The sequence below is a fragment of the Panthera pardus genome, unplaced genomic scaffold, assembly GCF_024362965.1.
Source record: "Panthera pardus isolate Hobbes unplaced genomic scaffold, ASM2436296v1 HiC_scaffold_8, whole genome shotgun sequence".
Lineage (NCBI taxonomy): Eukaryota > Metazoa > Chordata > Mammalia > Carnivora > Felidae > Panthera > Panthera pardus.
The window spans coordinates 126,169,193-126,194,260 of record NW_026527013.1 but is presented as its reverse complement, the minus strand read 5'-3'; the positions used below and the strand labels follow the sequence as shown (position 1 = coordinate 126,194,260).

At 36.8% G+C, this 25,068-nt stretch overlaps 1 protein-coding gene across 5 annotated transcripts in view; it reads right to left on the bottom strand.

Moving 5' to 3' along the window:
* Nucleotides 1-25,068, bottom strand: part of ANLN (anillin, actin binding protein) — a 47,184-nt gene that overhangs the window by 1,691 nt on the left and 20,425 nt on the right. For 2 of the 5 annotated variants that reach the window (XM_019418128.2, XM_019418123.2), the window contains 17 exons: nucleotides 24,244-24,370; nucleotides 21,071-21,181; nucleotides 19,767-20,005; nucleotides 18,915-19,060; nucleotides 18,561-18,708; nucleotides 17,801-17,936; nucleotides 16,999-17,181; nucleotides 15,591-15,717; nucleotides 14,672-14,720; nucleotides 14,523-14,579; nucleotides 14,044-14,082; nucleotides 13,753-13,774; nucleotides 12,731-12,843; nucleotides 11,520-11,573; nucleotides 6,994-7,080; nucleotides 2,096-2,203; nucleotides 1,085-1,257 (listed from right to left, as the gene is read on the bottom strand). In XM_019418128.2, the coding sequence (XP_019273673.2) occupies nucleotides 1,085-1,257; nucleotides 2,096-2,203; nucleotides 6,994-7,080; nucleotides 11,520-11,573; nucleotides 12,731-12,843; nucleotides 13,753-13,774; nucleotides 14,044-14,082; nucleotides 14,523-14,579; nucleotides 14,672-14,720; nucleotides 15,591-15,717; nucleotides 16,999-17,181; nucleotides 17,801-17,936; nucleotides 18,561-18,708; nucleotides 18,915-19,060; nucleotides 19,767-20,005; nucleotides 21,071-21,181; nucleotides 24,244-24,370 (1,919 nt within the window). The remainder of the gene's footprint in view (nucleotides 1-1,084; nucleotides 1,258-2,095; nucleotides 2,204-6,993; nucleotides 7,081-11,519; nucleotides 11,574-12,730; nucleotides 12,844-13,752; nucleotides 13,775-14,043; nucleotides 14,083-14,522; nucleotides 14,580-14,671; nucleotides 14,721-15,590; nucleotides 15,718-16,998; nucleotides 17,182-17,800; nucleotides 17,937-18,560; nucleotides 18,709-18,914; nucleotides 19,061-19,766; nucleotides 20,006-21,070; nucleotides 21,182-24,243; nucleotides 24,371-25,068) is intronic. The other 3 variants (XM_019418125.2, XM_019418126.2, XM_019418127.2) reach the window with 3 other exon arrangements.

The window sequence follows — 25,068 nt, the reverse complement described above, 5'->3', positions numbered from 1 at the left end:
CAGGTCTTTATCTAAGGAGCCTCCCAAATTCCTCAGACATGGGATCCCCAAGAGCTGGAATCACCAGCTTGTGGACCCTCACCTGGCTCTACAGGTAATACGATTTTGTACGGTCTCCTATTATTTTTGTGTTAGTACTGTGTTAGTAGAACATGGTATTTACAATAAATCATTTAAAGATTCTAAGACTCTGTCTATCCTGACCTCTCTGTCCCTATCAGGAATCTCTTCTTTGCACCCATATTTAGCCACAGATTGAATAACCAGTTGATGAGGCAGGTGAGGGTGAGGGAAGGGAGAATTCCCTAACTCACAAACCAGATCATTCTTCTAGGAACAGCAGTTGTTAGAAGGTTTTTATACTGTATTCATTCTGCATCTTTGTAATTTCTCCCCACTGGTGCTAGAAATTGGATAAGTAGTGAGCTGATCATCTATTAGTCAACAGATAGAACACAACATTTACTAATAATGACCATTTGTTGAGCTCATTCCATGCACTTGAGACTGTGCTAAGTGTGTTTACTCATTAGTCTCTGTCGCTGCTCTGTGGAAACCTAGGCTTACATCCTGACTCAGTGTCTTATTACCAACTATTACCATGGCAAGTTACTTTACTTTGCTGGCCCTCATTCCCGATAGTTTATTCTATTAATCTCCAACCAGAAATTTGCAGAGTAGCATGAGATTGTTTTTGTAAGTCACTTGAGTTCGTTGAGAGCATTTTGGAATGGAAAGGAAGGGACATGTAAAGACTCTTTAAATAATACTTGCCTTCTCAATTGTATACAAAATCTTCAATCTTAACCCAAAGTACATTAGCTAACTGCTGTGGCTACACTATGAGTACAATGGAAAACTTGATTATCTAAGATACAGACTGAGTGTCATGCTTTTCTTAACTATATTAATTTGGTTATTAGATTGTTCCCTTACTGATGTGTGTGTATTTTCTTTCCTCATTAAGACTGTACTCTCTTCAAAGACTAGGACCATCTCTGGTATTTCTTAAAATGGTAATGACATAGTGGGCAATCAATTGCTTACTGGACAGAAATATTTATATTTATAGCTTAATACATACTTGGTGACACAGAGAGTGTCCCTGCATTGGCTAACAAGAGTCTCTCGGTCATCTTCTCTCTGTGGTCGGACAGTAATTAATTCAAAAGTGTTGCGTCTTGCACAAAATTCTCTGTTGGCTGGTTCTATTTGATGGCTTGTACAATTGGCCAGATTTATCCTTCCTATGGGATTCTTTAAAAACAAATTAATAGAAAATAAGATCATTTACATCAATGAGCATTAAGCAGTATTTAAGTTGGTACAAACTCAAAATTAAAAAGCCATTAATTTAAAAGTTAAAATTTAATTATAATAGGTTTAGAGAAACACATCTGTTATTGTTTCTTGCTGGACATAAAAGTAGAAGCCAAAACTGTCAACTGGAGCTTTTAGCCAACTTAAAAAATAAACTCTTTATTATGGAATACTTCACACAGATGCAAAATTAAAGCCATAGTATAATAAACTCCCATTAACCAGCTTCAACAATTAGAAACACACATTACTTTGTAATTATTTATTTCCATTTTCCAGTTTGGGGATAATAAATAATAATACTTTGGCAATAACATTAAATTCTTTAAAAATGAGACTCAATTTATCACATAAAATCCTATTATCAAATTTCAGAAACAAAATTAAAATCACTATACTCCTGTGGTGATTTTCCATTACTGTTTTATCCCAGATTTAGGTAAGTCAACTATTAATAAAAACAAAATTGAATTTAATATATTTCTAACTAAAAATGTTATTTAAAAAATGGTATGAAACGTTCTGAAAGAAAAGACAAATATGTACCTTAAGGTATTTTAAGAGTGGCCAAATCACAGGTAATGGAAAAGACATAAAACTTTTACACAAATACTAACACACACAAAAACAGGTCTCACAACAAGAACATTTTTAATGGCTTAGTCAATGTACTCAAAGGGGAATCTGGGTGGGTGTGGAGACCAGAGGGAACTTCTGTATGAAAAACTACTTGAAAGTCAGAGCTTTCACCACTAACCAGGACTATTAATATTACCTTCCGTTTCTCATCATCTGGATAAGTCCAATAAGAGATACAATTTCCTGAAAGAACACACCATCTTCGATGCCAGGCACCAAAACCACTAACATCTTCAAATATGGTCTGAAAAGTCAATGAAACACTAACTTGAGAAACTTGAGAATCAATTAAATGATAAATCTATACGCTAAACTTCAATGTGTTGACATATTTCATACTTCAAAATCTACTTACATTATTTTTACCATCTTCTACCTTAGTAATGAAAATCACTGATTGCTCATATCCAGAAATTGACCCAGATTTTCAATATCATCAATAAGCACGTTGAAGAACTTCTAAACATTAACCCCAAATTAATACCTCTAATTTAGACATTTTTAAAGCCTAGTGTCCCAAACCAAATGCTCCTTAAATAAGAGAAAAGTGCTCTGAGTATTGTAGAGTAGAATACCCTGCCTTATATGTTGACAAAACTATTGATAGCTTATTAAGTTAGACCCATCTTAATATAAAAGACAGGCATTTAATATTCATTCAGAACAAAACAGGATTAGAAAGGAGTCGTCTAGTAATTATACATGCTGATGGATTACTGTGATAAACATCAGAGACCCACGTTTACAGCCATCAAGCACATCTGACATAGCATCTCCCTGTAGTCAGGCAGCTGGCCAGCTCATGTCTTGGACGAGCGCAAGCCTTAGAGATGCAAGCTACATTCTAAAGGGAGTGAAGCAGCCATGTTGGTTAAGGTCAGGACTCTGAAGCAGGCAACTAACAACATCTGGCTCTTTTCTATGAAAGTACTTCTATTTAAACAGTGTAAGTGAAAGCCGCTCCCTCGCTGCCCACCCCCCCCCCCAGACCTCACCATTTTTTCATTGTAGTCCTAATAAGCCCTAATTAAAAGTCTTTACTTTTGATTTAAAAGAAAAAAAAAATTTCTTTAGGAACTACTATTTTTTAAAGCACAAGGCAGGGTAAAATGTAACAATTCTAAAGATCAGAGATTGGCAAACTTTTTCTGTAAAGGACCAGAGAGTAAAGATGTTAGACTCTGTGGGCTATAAGGGCTCTGTCACAACTGTTCAATTCTGCTAGGGTAGTGCAAAAGTAGTCCTAGATAATATGTAAACAAATGAGCCCATGTTCCAATAAAACTATAAAAACAAGCAGTGAGCCACACTCTGCTGACCCTAGCTAACATAGATAATCCAAAAGCATATTGGTGTTTGACTTCAGAATGCATATGGCTCTTCTACCTTCACAGGGATCAACTAAGCCTCCTACCAACCCTAGGATAGTGGACATATGCTCTTCTCGTTCACTGATTTGTGTGAATTTACCAAAAGTTGGCTTGAGTTAGGAAAACAAGCTCTGACCATGGAGGAAAGTTACTTTGTATGAAGAAATGTTTCCATGACAGAATGAAGTCTGTTAGCTTAATTAATTAGCCCAAATTAATTAGTTTACTCTAACCATATATCCTCTTACCCCACCTTAGTTTCCTCCTCCCCAATTTATCCGCTTTCCTCCCAAGGCATGCTTTTTCTAGGCAATACTGGCTCAAAACCATCCAGGGGAAAAAGACAGGAATGCTGTTCTTTTAATCTTAAACACAAAATTAGTATAAATGACTCACCAGCTCCCTCTTACGTTAATGTTCACCTTTTACATCATAAAGGTAATAGACATGGAAAAATTTTATGGGTAAGAATAACACATTGTTACTATACCCTACTATTATCAGAGAAGAATAAAAAGAGGACAGCATTTTCATTTTTATAGTTGAGGAAAGTTCAGGCCAAGGAAATCAAATGACGGTACATAATCACAAGGCAGAACTGGAAACTTCTAGCTAATCCAGAACTTCCTCTCTTGCTGCTCCTCAGTCAAGGCAGAGCCAGATTAGCACCATTTCAGAATCACTTAGTAAGTTTCTTTGGTTCGTAGTCACCTTGCTTCTAGCTGTTCTGACATATCAGGAAGGAAAACTGAACCAAGCAACTTTAAGTTACTACCTTTATCTTATAAAGGGTAGAGGTAGTTAAAAGGCACGTTTGGCAGACTTTATTTTAGGGAGTTCTGAGCAATTTCTTACCACATATCTGTAAGCATGGATGTAGTAAGAATGGGCTATAGGATCTAAGAGTAAACCTGAAGAGGCCTAACACTAAACTAGCTGAGAGGTGAGCTCAAAAATTAAATAAGTCTGACATTATATGCAAATGAACTAGCTGCCATAACAGAGTCTGTCAGTTGCTAAAGGTATGCTACAGTAAAATATGAAAATATTTACACTAAAAGAAAAAGTCAGTAAACATTGCCTTCAAGTCAGAAATTTATAAAAATACTTTTCCAAGAATATCTAGTGCCACCTACTGGATTTACATCAAAAAGCTAAAGCAGACTGATTTACAGTTACGTTGGCCACAGAGCTTTCTGCACCCTCGGATAGCAATTGCAAACTGATTTTGTGATATCCTTTGTATCATTCAAATTCTTGCTTCACAAACCCAAAGCGATCAGATTTTCTCTACTTCGTGCACGATACCCACAATCTTCTGTATATTCTACACACGTACTTTTCTCCTCTGATAATGGAAAAAGTATAGTGGACCCTTGAGCAACCCAGAGGTTAGGGCCACCAAAAATCCACATATAACCTGACACCCTACCCCCCACCAGAAGTGACTACTAATAGCCTACTCTTGACCAGAAGCCATACCGATAACATAAGCAGTCAATTCACATACATTTTGCATGTTACATGTATTATACACTGTAAGCTTACAAAAAAGCAAGTTAGAGAAAAGAAAAGGTTAAGAAAATCATCAAGGAAGAGAAAATATACATTCACAGTACTGTATGTATTTACTGAAAAAAATCCAAGTATAAACGGACCCATGCAAGTGTTGTTCAAGGATCAGCTGTACTTCTGAATAAGCTCAAACCGTGAACTGTGGCTTGGGTCTTACTTCTGCTCACTCTCATGACCTCGTTCCATGTAATACTCCATAACCCTAATGCAGGTTCCCCATTGCACCTTCAACCCCTCTGCCCTATTAGAAGCCACCCACTCGAATGTAAAGATTCTCGAGTCTCTTTGATCTTATTTAAATGCCAACCAGACTCTTCTCTCACCCTACACAGCTCTGCAGGCACCACACTCTCTTTGCCCTTTGCAGCCAAACGTTGTTTCAAAGAGCTGCAGATGCTTTCATTCCTCCCCTCCCACCCTGTTCATAACCGTCTGCAATCTAGGTTTGTGCTCTGCCTTGTAAAAGAGTCCCATGGTCTCTGCTAGGTCCTGAGCTAACTTGACCACTCCCTCTTTCAGATTCTCTCTTCCTCAGCAACCATGACATACCACCTCCCCCACTAGGCTCCTTTGCGAGCTTCTCTTCCTGGATCTGTGCTTTAAATGTGAGTGTTTCTCCCTGTTCTGCTTTGCTCAACTTCCCTGCACTTCAGTCACTATCGCTCAACCAAAATTCCTCTCTTGAGCTTCAAACCCCGATCTTTGGAGGTACCTAAAATTCAAATTGTTGGAAACTTAATTCATCCCACCTTCCCACCTGGGGTGGGGACTGACTGGTAGGAAGGAACTTTCTAGGGCAATATTCTGCATCTTAATAGAAATTTGGGTTACAGAGATGTATGCATGTGTCAAAACTCAGGGATGTACACTTAATATCTGGAGGAACATGTTAATGTCTACAATATACTTTAAAATTCTTCCCCCCCAAATATATTTTCAGCAGTGGCCAGAAGGATAGCTGGAAGGATGGCTAGGTAGTAGATACATGATAAAGCAAGGATAGTAAAACATGTTAAGGGCACAATCTAGATGGTGGATATATGGGTGCTTGTTGTAAAATTCTATCAACATTGCTGTATATCTGCAATTTTCCACAATAAAATTTGGGGGGCAAAAAACACTTTCTACCCAAACATGCACACTTGCTCCTCCCCCAAGATCCCTGATCTTAGTGGCATCACTGTCACCCAACGAGTTGTACAAGGCAGGGAGAAGGTGACATCCTTTCTTCTGCTTTCCACACCCTACGTCACACAGCCAAACCACTGGGTCTACCCTTCCTCCTGCTTCATCTCTCCTGGCGCACCTCACTGCCAGGCCCTATCACCTCTCTTGGAGTCTCCTCACTAGTCTTCTTCAGGGTCGCCAGTCTCCAACCTCCTTCCCACATGTCAGGCAATGGCTTTTCTAAACCTCAAATTTGATGTTATTCCTCTGCTTAAAATCCTGCCAGTGAACCTCACTGGCTTCGAGATAAAGTCCAAATTCTTTCAGAGGCCCTTTAACACCTGGCCCCATCTCCCCTAACCACACTGTCCGCAATCGCTCTCCTTACTGTCCCTCCTGCCCATAGACACTCACACCCTAAGCGCTGGCTGAAATACCTGCTGCTGTCTGTGTCATCCTTTTCGGTCCTGGTGAGAGAGGGAAGGGCCCTCCAGGCCATCGTACATGCTCTTCCCCTTACCTGGAGCACTTCTTCCTCCTCTTTCTCCTTGTCTAACTTACTCAGCAACTTACCAGTTACTTCTTCCAGTGGTTTCCTTAAGGCCCTGTACCCATACTTCAGACCTGCTGTCCCATCAATGACCCCCATGCACACCAAGCTCCCACTTCTTACAGTGCTGTATTGCACTTGGCAGTTTACTTGTACTTCCCCCTGCTACATTAAAAGTTTCTCAGGGAAGATTATTTCTCATGGCCTATTAGATTCCAATTCCAGCACAGTGACTGGCATATAGCAGACATGCAACAAATCTTTACTGAACCAATTTATCACTTAATCACATGGGTTTTCATTCCTATGCGAAACCAAGTCTATACTTCACAACATGAAAAAAAGGAAAACAGAGTAAGTGATGTTACTTACTAGAAAACCTCTTTCTTCAACACTTGAATTCACTTGACATTTTATTTTTAAATAAATATGACCTTCCAAGGGACATAAAAAGGGTACCTGTGAAGACAGAGGGTAAATTATTTGCAAAACAGTTTCACTGTGATTTTTTTCTTGATAAAACATGTATAAATCATGAATAAAGAATATTATGCCTTGAAAGCACAGTATTTTCTAAAATTGGAATATAAAAGAGGTGGCCAAAAGGCCACTGGTTCCTTAGCAACAAATGCTTTTGAAGAATAAATTCATTCAAGGTAGAGTTTGATAAAAACAGAACCCTAAGTCCCAAGTTAATGCAATAAAGAAAACACAGATTTAAGAAGAGAATACATGTGCTTACCCATTCTCCATCAACAGAATATACTCAACTGGTAAGTTAATATAATACATTATTACTCAGCAATAAAGAATAGTGAGCTTCAGAAATGGAAAAGCTGATCCCCAAATTCATACGGAATTGTAATTATTAATTATTAATAACCAAAACAGTCTTGAAAAGGAAGAACAAAATTGGAGGAATCATACTCCCCAACTTCAAAATTTAATCCAAAGCTACAGTAATCAAGGGGCGCCTGGGTGGCTCAGTTGGTTAAGCGTCCGACTTCGGCTCAGGTCACGATCTCGCGGTCCGTGAGCTCGAGCCCCGCGTCGGGCTCTGTGCTGACTGCTCAGAGCCTGGAGCCTGTTTCAGATTCTGTGTCTCCCTCTCTCTCTGACCCTCCCCCGTTCATGCTCTGTCTCTCTCTGTCTCAAAAATAAATAAACGTTAAAAAAAAGAATCAAAGCTACACTAATCAAAAAACAGTGTGGTAAGGGTATAAGGAAGATATAGACCAAAGGAACAGAATTGAGATTCGAGAAATAAACCCATACAGCTATGGCCAATTGATTTTCAACAGGGGTACCAAAACCTTTCAATGAGGAAAGAGCAGTCTTGTAAACAAATGGTGCTGGGAAACTGGGTATCTACATCCAAGAGTGAAGTTGGTTCCCTACCTCATATCATATACCAAAATTATCATATACCATTACCTAAAATGGCTCAATGACTTAAATATAACAGCTAAAACCATAAAACTCTTAGAAGAAAACATAGGAGTAAATCTTCATGATCATGGATTTGGCAATAGATTCTCAGATATGACACCAAAGCATGAGTAACAATAGCAATACCAAAATACATAAATCAGACTTTATCAATATTGAAAGCTTTTCAGAGGTTTCTCCAAAAAAAATTAAAAATAGAACTATCACATAATCAAACAGGTATTTATCTAAAAGAATAAGAAACCAATTTGACAATAAATCATATTTTTAAAAAATAGCAAGAGAATTAGAAAAAAAATGAATAAATAAATAAAAATAAAAACAGATTCTCAAGGGATGCGTACACCCCCATGTTCACTGCAGCATTCTCCGCAACAGCCAAGAGGTGCACACAACCTAAACGTCCATCAACAGATGAATGGATACAGACAATATGATGCTGAATCCTTTCTCCCCACTTGTGAATATGAGAACTACTCTAGGCCACGCAGATCCTGTTCTTTTCAAAGTATGAAGTTTGTCTTCCAGGCTCTGAAATTCCCCCGCATGTGTTCTCTTCTGTGCCCTAACCCATAGCCCCATACTTTGCACAGCAGATCCTTGAGGTCAACTATCATGTCTTTTCCATGTTGGTTCCCATAGCCCACTGCCGCATTCTATTCAGGCATTTGACAAATGTTTGCTAAAAGAATACTGTTTGGCCAAGTAAGTACCCAGAGTTTTCCTATTAAGGAGGAAGGAAGGGAAAAGAGAAGAAAAGAAAAAAGAAAAGAAAAGAAAAGAAAAGAAAAGAAAAGAAAAGAAAAGAAAAGAAAAGAAAAGAAAAAAGAAAAAAGGAGAAAATGTAGCACACAGGTAACCCCTGGCTTTTGAAAAGTCTGCCCGCTTCACTTGTACAAAAGACCTACGTTAGTACCTGTTTTTTGCTAACTGAAAGAAATCCAAAGAGGATGTTCGCTTTTATGAAAAAAGGCAAAAAGCAAAAAGAGCATTCAGCATTTGTTTTGCAGGTGGCTGTGATGGAGGCAGCATGCACCCCTAAACAGCAAGAGTGGCACCAGTTCTTTCCTGGGGACCACACTATCTCAGCATCAAGCCGCCATGGCTCTGACCTGTGTGTGTGGGAACCTGTGCTTTGTTTTGATTTATTTTGTGCACCTGTTAGCAAATGTGTCCTAGGGTATCAGAAAATCCTGAGAGAAGCTACTTTTGAGTGTAAAAAGCGTCTTTTGAGTGTAAGGTTAGTTTCCAACAATTCAGTCCTCCAACACAATAAAGATAAAGTAATGGGAGAATTCTTAGCCAAAAAGGACAGATTTCAACAGACTAATTCCATGAGATAAACCTCTAACTTTTTGAATCTAAAAGGCATCCAAAAGGTAGAATCAAAACATAAGGTACCTCATGATCCTTTTTGTTATAAATTCCCTCATTTTTTTCTTTTCCGTATTGTCCGTTATAAGTTCCTCAGGCTCTCAGTGCTAATTAATAGAATCTCACGTTGAACCCAGAGAATGCTGCCGGTAAAAAGAATCTCCGAAAAATGAGAAGAAAATGTTCACCCTTTCTCTACAGCTATGAAAAGTTGACAATATTCTTGGTCAGAAGCTTGTCCTGATGAGTGAATTGAGAATATTCACAAAAGGGTCAATATTCCTACCCCCTGTGGAATGTAGAAACCTGTGAAAATGTATGATCCTATTCGGTTTTCTGCTTAACAAAGGGGTCTTTGAAGATATGCTCACTTCAAAGATCATTGTTAAGAGCTATAAAATGTAACTTACAACCAGGGTGGCTGTAATTTTTCATAAAGTAGGAGATCTCTGAGAGAAAGGGGTACTGTTAATAATTATACTGGCCCAATGGGCAGACACCAGGACTAGGATAGCTTTGGGTACAGCAGAACACACCTAATCACTCCTCCTATAACCTTGAAATTCTACAATGCTAACTGGTTGTCTTACTTCACATTTGTTTGCCCCACCACTATGTAAATTGCCATCTCTATTTCCAGTAGGGTGTAAATACCTATGAGGTTTCTTTAAGTCAAAAGATGAGCTGTGGGATGTCCTTTTCTCTTTATCCATGAAAGTGTAATAAAATCTATGACTATTTCGGATTCTCTATTCAAAGAAAAGACTTGAGAGCCTGTGACTCATGGAGATTCGTAATTTAAATTCCAGGATGCCATACTTAACCTCAAATAAGAAGGCAATTGCTATCAGTGGTCTCCTAAATCTACAGAGCAAACAGTCTGGGATAACCTCAACAGGAATTCCATTCTGAAGGTGACCTAAGAGATAACCTTTATGATTGCTGTTGTCACGGCACCAATAAAATAAGCAAACACTCACTTTATATCACTGGTATCTGATTGGATATGGGTCACTTGTCTATTTTCTCAAAGTCAATTAAATAGGATTATTATAGGAGTATAAAAGGTCTTCCATTTTTCTCACCAATTTAAAGAACATCTAAACTTTACTATTTTAAATATTCTCCTACATCAACTATAAACTATTGGAACAAATATTTGCTTCCCCCTGCCACTCACAAAAGCATGTGATTGTATTTGATTCAGAAAGAGATTTTAGAGTATTAGACACAACCAAATTGAGTGATTTGATTTTGTGCCCAATCATGTGGTTGGCTATTTAAGACATAATTTCAAAGATATTAAAAGAATGAAAATATCGGCATTTTTTTTTTATTTGTAAGGGTGATATTTTGAATTAAAATGGCACCCAAAACATTTCTCAAGACCAGTCTATATTTAACATACCTCATTGAAATCTCTTTCATTTTAAAGATTAACAAAATCTCTTACACGTGTAGAAATTGGCACTTTGTAAATTTCTATATACCCACAGAATGTCTGCAATTGATATTTGCAAGGAAATTAAAAATCCTAAAAAAAAACTGTAAAACATATGATTATACTTAGTACAATTTTAGTGTTAAACACACTTTAATTTCAAAGTCACTGAACAAAGCATCATCTACATAGCAATAATCCTATTAGCCAATTGAGACCACTTTTATAAACATCAACAGTAGCTCTTTCAATATAGGGGAGGTCAACAATACTGAATACATTTTAGTTTTAGTTATTAATTTGGTATTTTAGTACACATAAAATCAAAGTTGAAGTGACTATGGAATCTTAAAGAATTGTAACATAAAAAAAGAATATAGAAGAAAAGACCAAGTACCAAACATGCATGAAAAAAATAAGAGGACTGTCAAAGAGAGCTTTAAAGAATTATGAGAGTAAAGAAAAAGACACCCATCTGCAAGAATCTAAAGAAAGAATAATGTACATCGTGTCCTTAATTATTTAAAATAACCAAGAATACATGAGAGTGGTTAGTGAAATGAATACATTTGAGCCAAAAATTAAGGATTGATTTTTTAAGCTCATTAGTTTCAAGCAAAGAAAATATGGCAACCTTTTCCTGGAACATATAGCCCAGTAGCTCTCGCTCTTTTACATCATAATTTATCTAAAACACACAAAATAAAAGACCCAAGATCACTCAATTTGTTAAACTACCTGAATTACTAAATAAAAAGTTATATAAAGTTTTAAAAGTTGACATGTTAAGATAAAATACATATGCATTAACAACAATCAAAATTTCAAAGGTAGTCTGTTTTATGTCTATCAACTAAAAGAAAAATGTTTCATAGAATTTTAAAGTTGGATTGTTTTAATCTAACCTAATATTCTCCACTGGGAAAACAAGATCCTGGAGAAATGAGTTGACTTTGCTCCATGTTAAAAAGGAAATTACTAGCAGGGCCAACATGAGGAACCAGGCCTCCTAATTTTTATATTTCCTCACTTCCATATTCTGACTAGGAAAATCTCTTAAAATATTTAAAAATACCTCTGTATTATACCCAAAGACCAAAATTTGCCACTAGTTCTCCCACTCTTTAAAATGGTCTTGTTGGGGCGCCTGGGTGGCTCAGTTGGTTAAGCGGCCGACTTCAGCTCAGGTCACGATCTCGCGGTCCGTGAGTTCGAGCCCCGCGTCAGGCTCTGGGCTGATGGCTCAGAGCCTGGAGCCTGCTTCGGATTCTGTGTCTCCCTCTCTCTCTGCCCCTCCCCCGTTCATGTTCTGTCTCTCTCTGTCTCAAAAATAAATAAAACGTTAAAAAAAATTTTTTTTTAAATAAATAAATAAAATGGTCTTGTTGGCTATTTTAAAAGTTTAGTCATATCACCTTATGGTGAAAAAGCTCTCAATAGCGACAGATGCAGATCTGAATGATGAAGCTTTTAATTTGGGGAGGAAAGTATGGGAAAGAAATCCCTTAGATTCATGAGTACTTTTCTAAGAAATTAACCTATCTTTCCCTATCTTGTCAAAACTAAATCTATAAAATAGTATTCATTTCAAAATACTGGTTCAAATGGGCAAGTTATTATGGTTAAAACTGTAACCTTAACATGCAAGAAGTAATACATACTTGTGTGGTCAGAAGTAACATTTAGAATAAATCACTATACACTACTTTGAAGATTTAACTATTAAGAGATGAGAGAGAAATACTTCCAACATCAAGAATGTAGGTTTAAAATACTTGAAAGTGTTGGGGCATTTCTACTGACCTAATTTGTCTAAAAGTAAATAAATAAATACATTTGGATTACCTTGTCCAGAGCAAATTTAGTGTTTCCTACTGAAGATAGTGACAGTATGTAAGACCCAACAAGGGCAAAGTTGCTGGTACGCACAGCATGGAGACCACCTGGACTGGCCATGACTGGAGAGAAAGGAAATGAAGGTGAGTCCAGAGTGATTTTTGCAAGTATAAGTAACAATTCTTCACCTCACCCCAAAAGAATTAAATTAAGTCATCACAGAGAAAACTGCCATTTTCCTCCATTTTTAAAAAATGAAAAAAAAACTGTTAAGTACTTTACATTAACTTAGGTGAGGCAGTATAGACATTCCTTATCATTCCTTTGGGATGGCTGTATGTTTAAGACACAGAACTTAAAAATGTGCACATAAAACAATTTTCCTACAAACAAAACAACAACAAAAAAAGCAATTTTCCTAAAAGAGATGTGAAAAGACTTCATTGCTCTAGTCTAGGATGATATAATTAGCAGCAGAGACTATATCTGCAGTTTTTCTTAGTTACCCTCTTGTGCCAAGAAGAGACCAGAAGCCCAAAGGAAGGACTAAAACCAGCTCCATCCTAATCCCCTTTGGAAAACTCAGGCCTAAAGCCATTCTAGAGAATGCCTTTCACAACTTCCTGGGAACTAGAAAGATGCTTTTCTGACACGATACAACACCAGTCATGATCAGCAAAGTTAAAGGAGGTCAAGTCCACAGTGTGGAAAGCACAAAACCAATCTACAGAACAACAGAAGTTGGGGTGAAGAGTGATGCCACTGGCTGCAGCTATGACCAGGTGACTTGCTATCATACGGTACTGCCTGCTAGAGCCTATATAACGTGATGCCTGGCGGCCCATGGTGACATCTGACAGCATGCTATTCTGCCCAGCAATCTTATGTGTTACCAGAAACCACACCGAAAATATTATTCAAAGGAGACTAAGGTGCACGCTCATCAGGACGCCTGTGTGCATAAAGCACGTGCGTGGTTGCTTAGCTCATTTACTGACTCTAGTGTTGGAAATAGTTCAAGATCCACTCACCTGAAGAATGAAGGCTGCTCTTCTAAAACAAAAGTGGTGTAAAGAAGAAACACAAGTTATTTCCTTTATTCGATACAAAGATTTAGATATTAAACAGTAAACTCTCTAATACTGCAAAAGCTACATTTCAGAAAATATTATTTTTTCCTCTTTAAATAATCAGATGTTTCTCCCCAGTATATTTTAAAGATTTCCACAGTGCTAAGAGTTTAGAAATGGTTAACCAATTTACAATCGTGTGGGTAAAATGAAAATTTCTCAAGGGAGCTAAATTTTTTAAGATTTACTTACTGTGGTTATAGATGTGAGAAGTCGCTTTGGAGTAATAGCCTAGAAGAAAAGGTAACAGTGTATTTACTGCTAAACATTATGATTCAGAGCTTAAAACTAACCAACCTTGAGATACTCCCACATAGAAAATAATTCTTAAATGTGAATACATTTATACTTGAGTCCTCTATTAAGGCTTTCTCCATACTGTCATTCCTGTTTTCGCTGGAGCTAAAGTAAAATTCTTCTAAGTGATGTTAGAAAAAGCACTAAAGACCAAAGACTGGGAAGGCTAAATACCACCCTACAAGTTCTCACGGCTTATGCCCGCACAAGTACTGGTGAACCGAGAACTTGGTGAGGCAAGAGCTCAGAGGAAAGGCTTGAGAAACATTTAAACAGGTTATAAAAGCTGGTTGTCAAATAAATGTAGAGAAATTAAAAACTGATATATGTATTATCTCTGATGATGATCCTTTTCCTGGGTTTTTCCTTCTCACCTTGGACTTGTGTGCCTTTTTCTTCTTATCAGGGCCTGAGAGTTCTTTCTTTTGTACCTACACACAAACCCAAAGCATAATTAGTTTAAGATCTAATATGTCTAAGAATAACATAATATTGGTTATTTTACAAAGCTTTCACTGCTTACCAAGCTGTAAACTTCAATATTTATTTCAAAGTCATTGGACACATCTTGCCTGGGAAGATAAATCGTTAAATAAAACTGTAAGGAAAACACACACTTATGCCATTAAAAATGATGCCACTAATGTTGTTACATGATTCTGAGAGTAAAGGAATTCACAGTGTTTTTAACTACAGGCAGTAGTTACAAACCATTAAAAAACATAAAAATTGGTAAGAAAAGTCTACTTTTACTATAATACAAGTCAAATATTTTCTTCAGTATTTTAAAATTCAACGTCTTTAATAAACAATTTTTTTCTAGCTGGATTTTGACTCTGTATTTTCAAAATTAATTTGTGACACTAAATACATCTTTTCACCGAGTTGGAATATTAAGTACATTATAAGATTTAAAGCACATAAATAAAATATTAAGGTCTAGATCTTATACATATGTTTATATTTACTTTTTTATTTTTGAGAGAGAGAGAGAGAGAGAGTGAGTGAGTGGAGGAGGGGCAGAGGGAGGGAGACATGGAATCCAAAGCAGGCTCTAAGATTCAAGCTGTCTGCATAGAGCCCAGCATGGGGCCTGAACTCGTGAACTGTGAGATCATGACCTGTGCTCAAGTCAGATGCTCAGCTGACTGAGCCACCCAGGTGCCCCTGTATGTATTAATTTATATAATATATAATATTATGCATGTATTTATGTTTTATGTATATGTCAAAACATTAAATACATATATTCACATGGACGAAATGTGCTACACAATGGAAAGAAATATCAGAAACATGTAAAAGATTTAAACCAACAAATTGAAACAGTTATTTGTCCACATGAGAATGAACATACTGTATTTCAAAGACTATACATTCCATCTGTACTAACCCCATTAAAAGAAAATGTGTTTGAACCAGCAAAAGCATAATTTACTTACAGAGTAAATGTAGTAGGGAATGTCAGAGCATCACCATTAAGAGAATTTGAAGTACATGCTAATGGTGTGGCTACCATATTTTCAGCTCCTGCTTTTAGTATAATTAAGAAATAGTAATTTGCTGCATCTGCAAAAGGTAATCACATTACATAATAAGCACAAGCAAAATCAGATTTAGCTAATCAGCATTCTGGAAAACCAAAGGAATAAAGTAATACTGTGACTAATTTATATAATGTATGTAAAAATTACTAAAATCAACTTTCTAGACACAAAAAGCTAAGTAAGACATATAAGCAGTCATAATCATCATCAATAAACATCAGGCAAGATCTCTTCCTATTATTTATGTGAACTGAAATAATGCCAGTCCATAATCCCTCAATTTCTGCTGACTTCGTATTTTACCTATTGACTAATTCTTTAGCTGACAGTATACTCCTCAAAAAGAAAATTAGGGTTTATTATTTCAAAAATAAAATACTACATTTCTGTGAAAGTTACTTAGAGATAAATTCTAATAAAAACATAAACTGTTCCTTCACTATCTGTCATTGAATACCCACATATTCAAGGTACATACTATGTTACCAATAGATTTCTTCCACACCACATCCAAATCAGACAACAGCAATAATCAGAACCTAAGTCACCTCCTCCCTACAATGATGCTTCAACTTTTAAAGATCTCCATTCTTTCTTTTCCCTGTACCTCAAATTCACTTCTCACCTATGTCTAGCCCTCCTTTCCCTCAGAGAAAGGTCCATGCAAATGAAAATTTAAAGGAATCTTAAAATAACTTCACCAAAATTTAATGAAACTTTATTCAGCTTGCTATAATTACCCTGCCCTGTTTTCAGATCCTGGTGCCATACTCTCCTTTACCCACGTTGCTATGATTTTTCGTAGAATACATGTTTATACTTATTCAATCTACAGTGACAAAGGCGATACAATTTCAATAGAACCATCTTCACTGTGGTGGTGATCTTCACCTCTACAACCAATCATTCAAGGTTTGGGGGATGGGTTTGAAACAGAAAAGAGTAAGTAAAATAGGTTCTCTCAGATGTCCCCATACTTGCCACAAATTAAATAATGAAAGTTGAGTGATCTGCCGTGTCAAGATCATCTCATCTTCGGAAATACTTCATGCTCGAAGCTATGTTTAACCAGCCCTGCTTTCAGTTAGAGCCATGTCTGTCACCATGTGGATCAGCAACCACATATGAAATTTTCCCTTGGTTATTTTTACGCACAGATCTTCCATCGAAGAACTAAAGGCCCAAGATACAAGCTGCACATTCTTTTGCATGCTCTACTTGCTCACATTTGCATCATTCCTGCCTAGGTAAGTTCATAATTTAACATAGGATCTAGAAGCGGTGAAAATAAAAATCACCATACCTGGTTTCTGAACTGTACCACAGACAAAATCTGCTTTTAGAGGCAAGCGGATTTCTGACAAAGTAACTGATCCCTTGGATGCGACAAATTCACTTGGGGGTATGGGACCAGCCTTGTTCTTCCTCTGGGGCCCTTCGTTCTTCAATTTATTCAACTCATCAATCAAAAGTGTTCTCTTCTCAGCTATGTAAAAATATGCAAGGTCACAAATATTAAAACTGCATCTGTCTCTAAATGAGACCGATTCAAGAAAATGCACTGAGGCGGCAAATGTACGTAAGATCAAAGACAAGATCAGTACTTCTTTGTACAAGCAGGTGGTAGGTGGTTGGGTAAAACCTTGACTGCTCATCCGTTTACCAAATCTTTATAATTTAATGCTTGAACTTGCAGCCAGTTTTCTTGTATGGTATAATCTCTCCACCCTAACATGCCCTGTCATCTGCCACTACACATACACAACAAAGTTCACAGACTTTTTTAGTACATGTAGATAGCCAGGTGCAGAGACGAGAGAGAGAGAGAGAGAGAGAGAGAGAGAGACATTCATATATTCATTTTTCGCATACTTCAAAACTGCATTTCTTCAACTGCATTCCAATTCCTTTCACCTTTCATGCAAACTACATTTTATTTTACATGTAGAGTATTCACAAATGTTATAAGAAACAAACAAACAGAAACACAGATCAACTAAAACAGAAAAAGCCCTTTCTTTAAAATAGAGATTTCTAACTATCCTGGACAAAATAAGTCCTGATTTGGAATTCTGTTGGAATGGTTTCAGATGTATCACACGTACTAGCAATGAGGAGAAGTCTTTCTGCTTCAGCTTCTTCTAGTGACCCTTTTCCGTGATCTTCATCAACACAGCAGTTAAGAGCCTGGCTGGCTTGATAGATTACTGTCTGCTGCAAATTTATTTCATTATTGAGTTCCTAGGGAAACCAAAGAAACGAGAAAAAGAACTCACAGTTTTTTTATCACCATTTTCACTTTATTTAAAACTTCAGTTGTAACTAATCCTGTTGGATAATTTCCAAAATATCCAGAGAGTGAAGTCAAAATGAAATTCTTTCACTGTTCAAGTGTCTGGACTATGCACCAAAAACATTCAACACGCTATAAAAATTACACTATAAACATTCTTATGAAAAGACTTTCAACTCATACTGAATAAAAATTATACTCGGGGCTATGTTCGACAAAGTAAAGATGTAGAAATTATCTGATTCATTTTATTTAAATTACATGTATGTTGTACATGACTTCCTTAGCATCAAAGAACCTCTAAGAGCAAAATGAAAGTTATACTTTAAGGATATTTATGACAAACGTGTTTAAATGTTTCAGCTATATCAAACAAGCTTCCAACCTGCCCAACAAAGAGGACCTTTCTCAAGTTACAATGAATTCAAGAGTGATTTACTGAGCTCCAGTGTGTCAGACACTGTTCTACTCACTCAGGGTACGGAGATGAATAAGGCCGGGCCCTTGTCCTTAAGGAGTGTACGATCTAGTACAGAAAACATTCCAAGTCTCCTTTCCACGGAAGTACATACCTGCATTTTCTGTTTGATGTTCACTTGACCAGGAAAGGCATTCTTTTTCTCATCCAACTTCGAAGTAACATCTTCCTTCCGAACAATCACTTGCTTTATTGAAGGACGTTCCGTTTCTTTGAATCTTTGAGATCTGTATGCATCAATGCTTCAGAAAATAAGGTATACTCTATTAGAAATCCAGCAACACGTTGAGCACTCTCTTTTAGTGAACATGTGGAAAATGCCATTTGGTAAAAGAGAGGCTGACAAAAGTCATTCCAAAGTTTTATACAGGTGAATTAATAACATTATAAGTTATAAATCTAAACTATGACCCTTAGTGAGTGAATGCCTTTTGAAAAACATGCTTACCTATAAAGAAGATCACGATCTTCAGAACCAATGCTATCACCTGACTCAGCTCGAGGAACACGGGTTCTTTGGAATTTCCCTGGCTTTGGACTTTCATCACTTACGCTGGAATCTTTCAATTCCAATCGAGGTGAGAAAACTAAACTCTGCAGTGAAGCACATCAGGTATTAGATTTTATGGATGACACTGATTCTAAGTGATAACTCTGAGGAATTGAATAAATGCTCTATTATTAGGAAATGAAGATCCACTAAGTCAACTGATTTATGATGCATCATAAAAACAAAGGCAAACTAAAAAATAAGTTCCCTAAATAGTAAATGAATAAAAGTTCAAAGACAGCTAAAACCTGCACTTATAACTCTCTTAAAAACTTTTTCTAATTGAACCAATTTCTCAAACTGTAGCTATTCAATTTAGGGCGATAGCTAAAAACAATAGTTGGCTCTCAATAAATGTTAGTTGTCTGTCTGGTGCTATGTACTAATATACTAGTGATTTAATATTCATATTAACCCCATGATATAGGCACTACTTTTAACCTCACTTAACAGGTGAGGGAACTGTGGCAAAGAGGTTAAATAACCCGGCCAGTAAACAGCCAATGGCAGAGCCAGGATTTGAGCCCAAATGTCTGACCTTTTAAACCATGTCACAGTTTGCATTTTATCCAAGGTCACAGGAAACCACTGAAGCATTTTAAGCTCTCTTTTATGAGAACTGACGTCAGAGTTCCAGCATCCCCCTGGCTACAGAGTGCCAAATCCCCATGTACCAACTCAAACAAAAGGGGATCTCGTGATTGCTGCTTCTTTGTGTCCCGGGCCTGTTGACATTTAATCTTTTCTTACCTCCGGACTTACCACACCAACGGTCTGTGCTAACGGAGCAAGCAAAGACATGGAGGAGATGTTCAGTGCGTCTTCCTGTTCTTCAGCGCTTTCTGCTTCTGCATGGTCCATCTCCTCTTGGCTCTTTTCCATGTCCAGCTCACCTTCCACCAGGACATCACTGAAGATGTCATTAATTACTTTTGAACTATTGATATCATCGTCATCATCCACACTCATCTCAGTTTCACGTACCACTTCTGAAAAAGATTTCAGGAGGTGATTCTGTGACTCAGACCTTTAAGAATTAAAGGGATAGCAGAGCAGACCTAACGTTCACGGGCTTACTAAATAAACAGCAAAGCAGTGAAAGTTAGAACTGCCAAAAGCTGACTAAACACTTTGGATTTAAGAAAGAATATTAACTAAGAATGCGAACAACAAGATAATAGCCAGAAACTTCAGACTTACAAAAAAATGTTCTTTCGAGTAACTCTTTTTGTTTTTGGGGGAATGCCTTTTCACATGGCTGTCAATAATAGGAAAATATTAACAGCACTTAAGGCAGGGTTCCCAAATAACCTTCAAGAACCACTAACCTCCCTAACAGTATATAAAGAGTGTGGAAGGGCAGTACATTTCCCTTCCCTATGAAAGTGAGCGATAGCTTTAATCAGATTTTCACAGGGATCTGTGACCTAAGATAACTGTTAACAGTGCTATCTCTTTGTGGAAGCTAGAATATTTCCTAGTGAAAAAAAGAGAGAAGGGTGCCTGGGTGGCTCAGCCAGTTAAGTGTCCGACTTCAGCTCAGGTCATAAACTCGTGGTTTTTGAGTTCAAGCCCCATGTTGGGCTCTATGCTGACAGCTCAGAGCCTGGAGCCTACTTTGGATTCTGTGTCTCCAACCCCCCCCCCCCCATTCTCTCCCTCTCTCAAAAATAAATAAAGATGTTAAAAAATTTTTAAAAAGAGAGAGAAAGAGGAGCGCCTGGGTGGCTCAGTCGGTTAAGTGTCTGACTCTTGGTTTCAGCTCACATCACGCATGATCCCACAATTTCATGGGTTTGAGCCCCACATCTCTGCACTGGCAGCACAGAGCCAGCTTGGGATTCTCCCTCTCTCTCCGCCCCTCCCCTGCTCACCCTGTCTCTGTCTCTCTCAAAATAAATAAGCTTAAAAATATTCTTTAAAAAAAGAGAATATTACAGATCATGAGACATTTTGAAATATAGAACATTATATATTTGAATATGTGCTTCTACCAATATATTATATCTTATAGTGAGTTCAGAATTAATAGGAAATAAAGCATAAAAACCAACCAGTCTGCTGCTCAACCTTTGGGTCTGATGTTACTTTTAAAGACTTATCCTCTTCTAAAAACAATGTGATTTTCAAAGGGCTAGACTTCGTCATTTTACGTTCAGTGAAACCTAAAAAAAAATTTAAGAAAAGCCATATTACTATATGTAGGAACCTAGAATTTTTCAGTTAAGATATGTTTTGTATTCTTTTTTTCTGATCATAAAACTATGCATTTCAGATCTAAAAATGTATAGAGAATCCCCCAAGACAACTGTCCTCTCTTAACGTTCCCATCTCTCTTCCTCCCCACCAAGAGAAAGGGGACACCAATATTACCAGGCTATTTGTCCTTTCAGTTACCCTGTATGTATGCAAATGTTACATCCTTTTGTTTTATCAGAAGGTCGTCATACTATGCATGCATTTTATTTTTCACTTTTTAGAAAAAAGTGTCAATAAGAACACTTCATAAGCTAGCAATAGAAGGAAACTGAAACTACCTCAACAGAATACAGGCCACAAATGAAAAGCCACTGGCTAACATGATACTCAGTAGTGAAAAACCGAAAGCTTTTCCTTTAAGATCAGGAACTAGACAAGGATGCCCACTCTCACCACTTCTATTCAGCATAGCTTTGGAAGTCCTAGTCAGAGAAAATAGGCACGAAAAAGAAATAAAAAGCATCAAGATTTGAAAAGGAGAAGTAAAATTACCTCTGTTTATAGATAATATGATATTATATGTAGAAAACACTATAAACATTCCACAAAAAATCCCGTTAGAATAAGCAAATTAAGCAAAGATGTAGGATATAAAATCAACACACAAAAATCACTTGCATTTCTGAACACTAACAAAGAAAAATCTGAAAGGGAAATTGAGAAAACAATCCCATTTACAATAGCATCAAAAAGAATAAAATACTTAGGAAAAAACCTAACCAAGGAGGTGACATAATTGTCCACTGAAAGCTGCGAAACATTGCTTAAAAACATTAAATAAGGCACAAATAGCTGGAAAGACATCCCATGATCATGGATTGGAAGACTTAATAGTGTCAAGATGTCAATAGTACTGAAAGCAATCTACAGATTCAATGCATTCTCATCAAAATCCTAGTAGCGTTTTTTAGAGAAACAGAAAAGTCCATCCTAAAATTCGTATGGAGCTTCAATTCAATAAATCTTGAATATACAAAATACCTCTGAAAAAGAACAAAATTAGAAGACTGACGTATCCAGATTTCAAAACATATTACAAAACTATAGTAATCAAAACAGTATGGCACAAACACAGACCAAGGGAACAAGAACAGAGAGCCACAAAAGAAAACCTCACACGTATGGTCAAATGATTTTTGACAATGCTGCCAAGATGATTTAGTGAGGAAAGGACAGTCTCTTCAACAAATGAGGCTGGGAAAACTGGATAAGCACATGCAAAAAATGAAATTGGAACCTTATCTGATACCATATACAAAATTATCTCACAATGGATTAAACACTTAATTGTAAGACTCAAAACCATAAAGCTCCTAAACATAGGAAAACATCCATGACAATGGATTTGTCAGTTTCTTGGGTGTGACACCAAAAGCACAGGCCACAAAAGCACAAGCAGACAAATGGGACTACATCAAATTTAAAAACTTTTGTGCATCAAAGGACACATTCAACAGAGTTGAAAAGTCAACCTACAGAATGGGGGAAGATATTTGTAAATTGTGTATCTGATAAGAGGTTAATATATGGAATATATAACTATGACTCAACAACAAAAATAAAATACCCTCATTAGAAAATGAGCAAAGAACTTGAACAGACATTTCTCCAAAGATGATATACAAATAGCCAACAAGCATATGAAAAGATGTTCAACACCACTAATTATAAAAGAAATGGAAATCAAAATCACAATGAGCTATCACCTCACACCCTAAAGGATGGCTACTATAAAAAACCAAACCAAACAAAACAAAAAAACAGAAAATAACAAGTGTTGGCAAGGATGCGGGAAAATTGGAATCCTTGTGCAGTGTTGGTAAGATTGTAAAATGGTGTGACTGCCACAGAAAATAGTATAATTATTCCTCAAAATACTTAAAATAGATCTACTATATGATCTAGCAATCCCACTTCTGGGTATATATCAAAAGAATTCCAAGCAGGGTCTCAAGGAGAAATTTGCATACCCGGCACTATTCACAATAACCAAGAGATGGAAGCGACCAAAATACCCAATGATAGACAATGGATAAACAAAATGTACATATACACAATGGAGTACTATTCAGCCTTAAAAAGGAAGGAAATGCTGTCACAAGTTACAACATGGATAAACCTTGAGGACATTAAGCTAAATTAAATAAGCTAGTTACAAAAAGAAAAATACTATATGATTCCACTTATAGGACGTTTCTAAAGTAGTCAAATTCATAGAGACAGAAAGCAGAATGGTGGCTACCGAGGGCTGCAGAGAGGAAGAAACGGAGAGCTGCTGTTTAATGGGTACAGTTTCAGTTCTACAAGATGAAAAGGTTCTGTAGATCTGTTCTGCAACGATGTGAATATACTTAAAACTACTACTACTTAAAAACTGTTAGGATGGTGAATTTTAGTAACGTGTTTTTCACCAGACTTAAAAAAAAAAACTAAAATGTTTAAGTGTCTCTGACATATTAAATGTCATTACATACAAAGCTATCGTATTCATTTAAGCAGCTACATAATATTCGAGGACATGGATTTAGCATAATTTATTTAAACAGTTTGCTACTGATGGACATTGAGGTCATTTACACCTTATTACTAACAGTGCTACAATTCATCTCTTTGTATATGCATCTTTGCACACTAGTTTTAAGAAGTCAACTTGTAGAAACACTTGTAGAGGAGCTAAATTAAAGAGCATGCATACTTTACAATTCAACAGATATTACAGAATCTTTCTCAAAAAAAAAAAAAAAGAGTGGTAGTAATTTATTCTCCCATCAAGAGCATGAGTCCTGAGTCTGGAAAGAGAACTACGGAAGAAGCATATTGCATGGCTAAACATTAAAGAATGAGTAGAAATAAAGACATTAATCTATCTTTTTACATTGAAGCAGTATTTCCGCTTTCCAATGCAATTTCCAAAACTCCAGTAGACTGAAAGCTACATATAAGTGGAGCAGAAGTGGAAAATGCTGACCTGTAGGTTCTGTGCTGGAAGGTTTTCCTGGTGTTTGATTTTCTGTCACCTTTTCCGTTACTGGAAGCGATGGGGTATTTGAAACAGCTTGGTGTTTTTTGAGGGGAGTGTTCGGACAGTGAATTTCCTGCAGAAAGGAAATGAAGATTTTATTTCTCAAAACTATAGATTTTTTTGTCTATTTTTACATGTTATTAAATGAAACAAACACGAATCATTCTTTTATATAAGCTTCCTCAGAACAAAACAATGTATGTGAAAGGTCCCAGCCATGTTTAGATCACAAGAAGCCCTCAGTGCTGGTTCATTATTCTTGGTAATTCCCAGTACGTACAACTTTTAACAGACTAGGAGGCAGGAATGAAAATTCACATCAGAGTAGTTTTAGATAAACTGATTTAAGTGAAATCCACACAGAGAAAAGTAATTCCCCATATGTCACTTATCTCCTCCCACACCTATAAAATCTACTGACAGTTCCTGCATTAGGATTCCCCTAAACGGTTACTCAGGAGTAAAAGGCCAGGAAAACAAAGAACCAAAAACAGGTCTGAAAAGAAGGAAAGAAAAAGAAAAAACAGGAAATCCCTCTGAGTCTTTTTTTAATCATTTATAAAGGCAATGGAAGAGGAACATTCATTGTTTGTTTCGGAAAAGGCTTTATGATTAAAGCAATAGTAGAAATAATCAAGTAAGAATAAGAATAACAGCAACTAATGCTTAGTAGAGCCTCATTTGTGCCAGTCACCTTTCCAAGCACTTGGCATTGCCTCCCTGAGTCCTCCCAATAACCCTGTAAGTTAGGTGCTACTACCTCCATTTTAC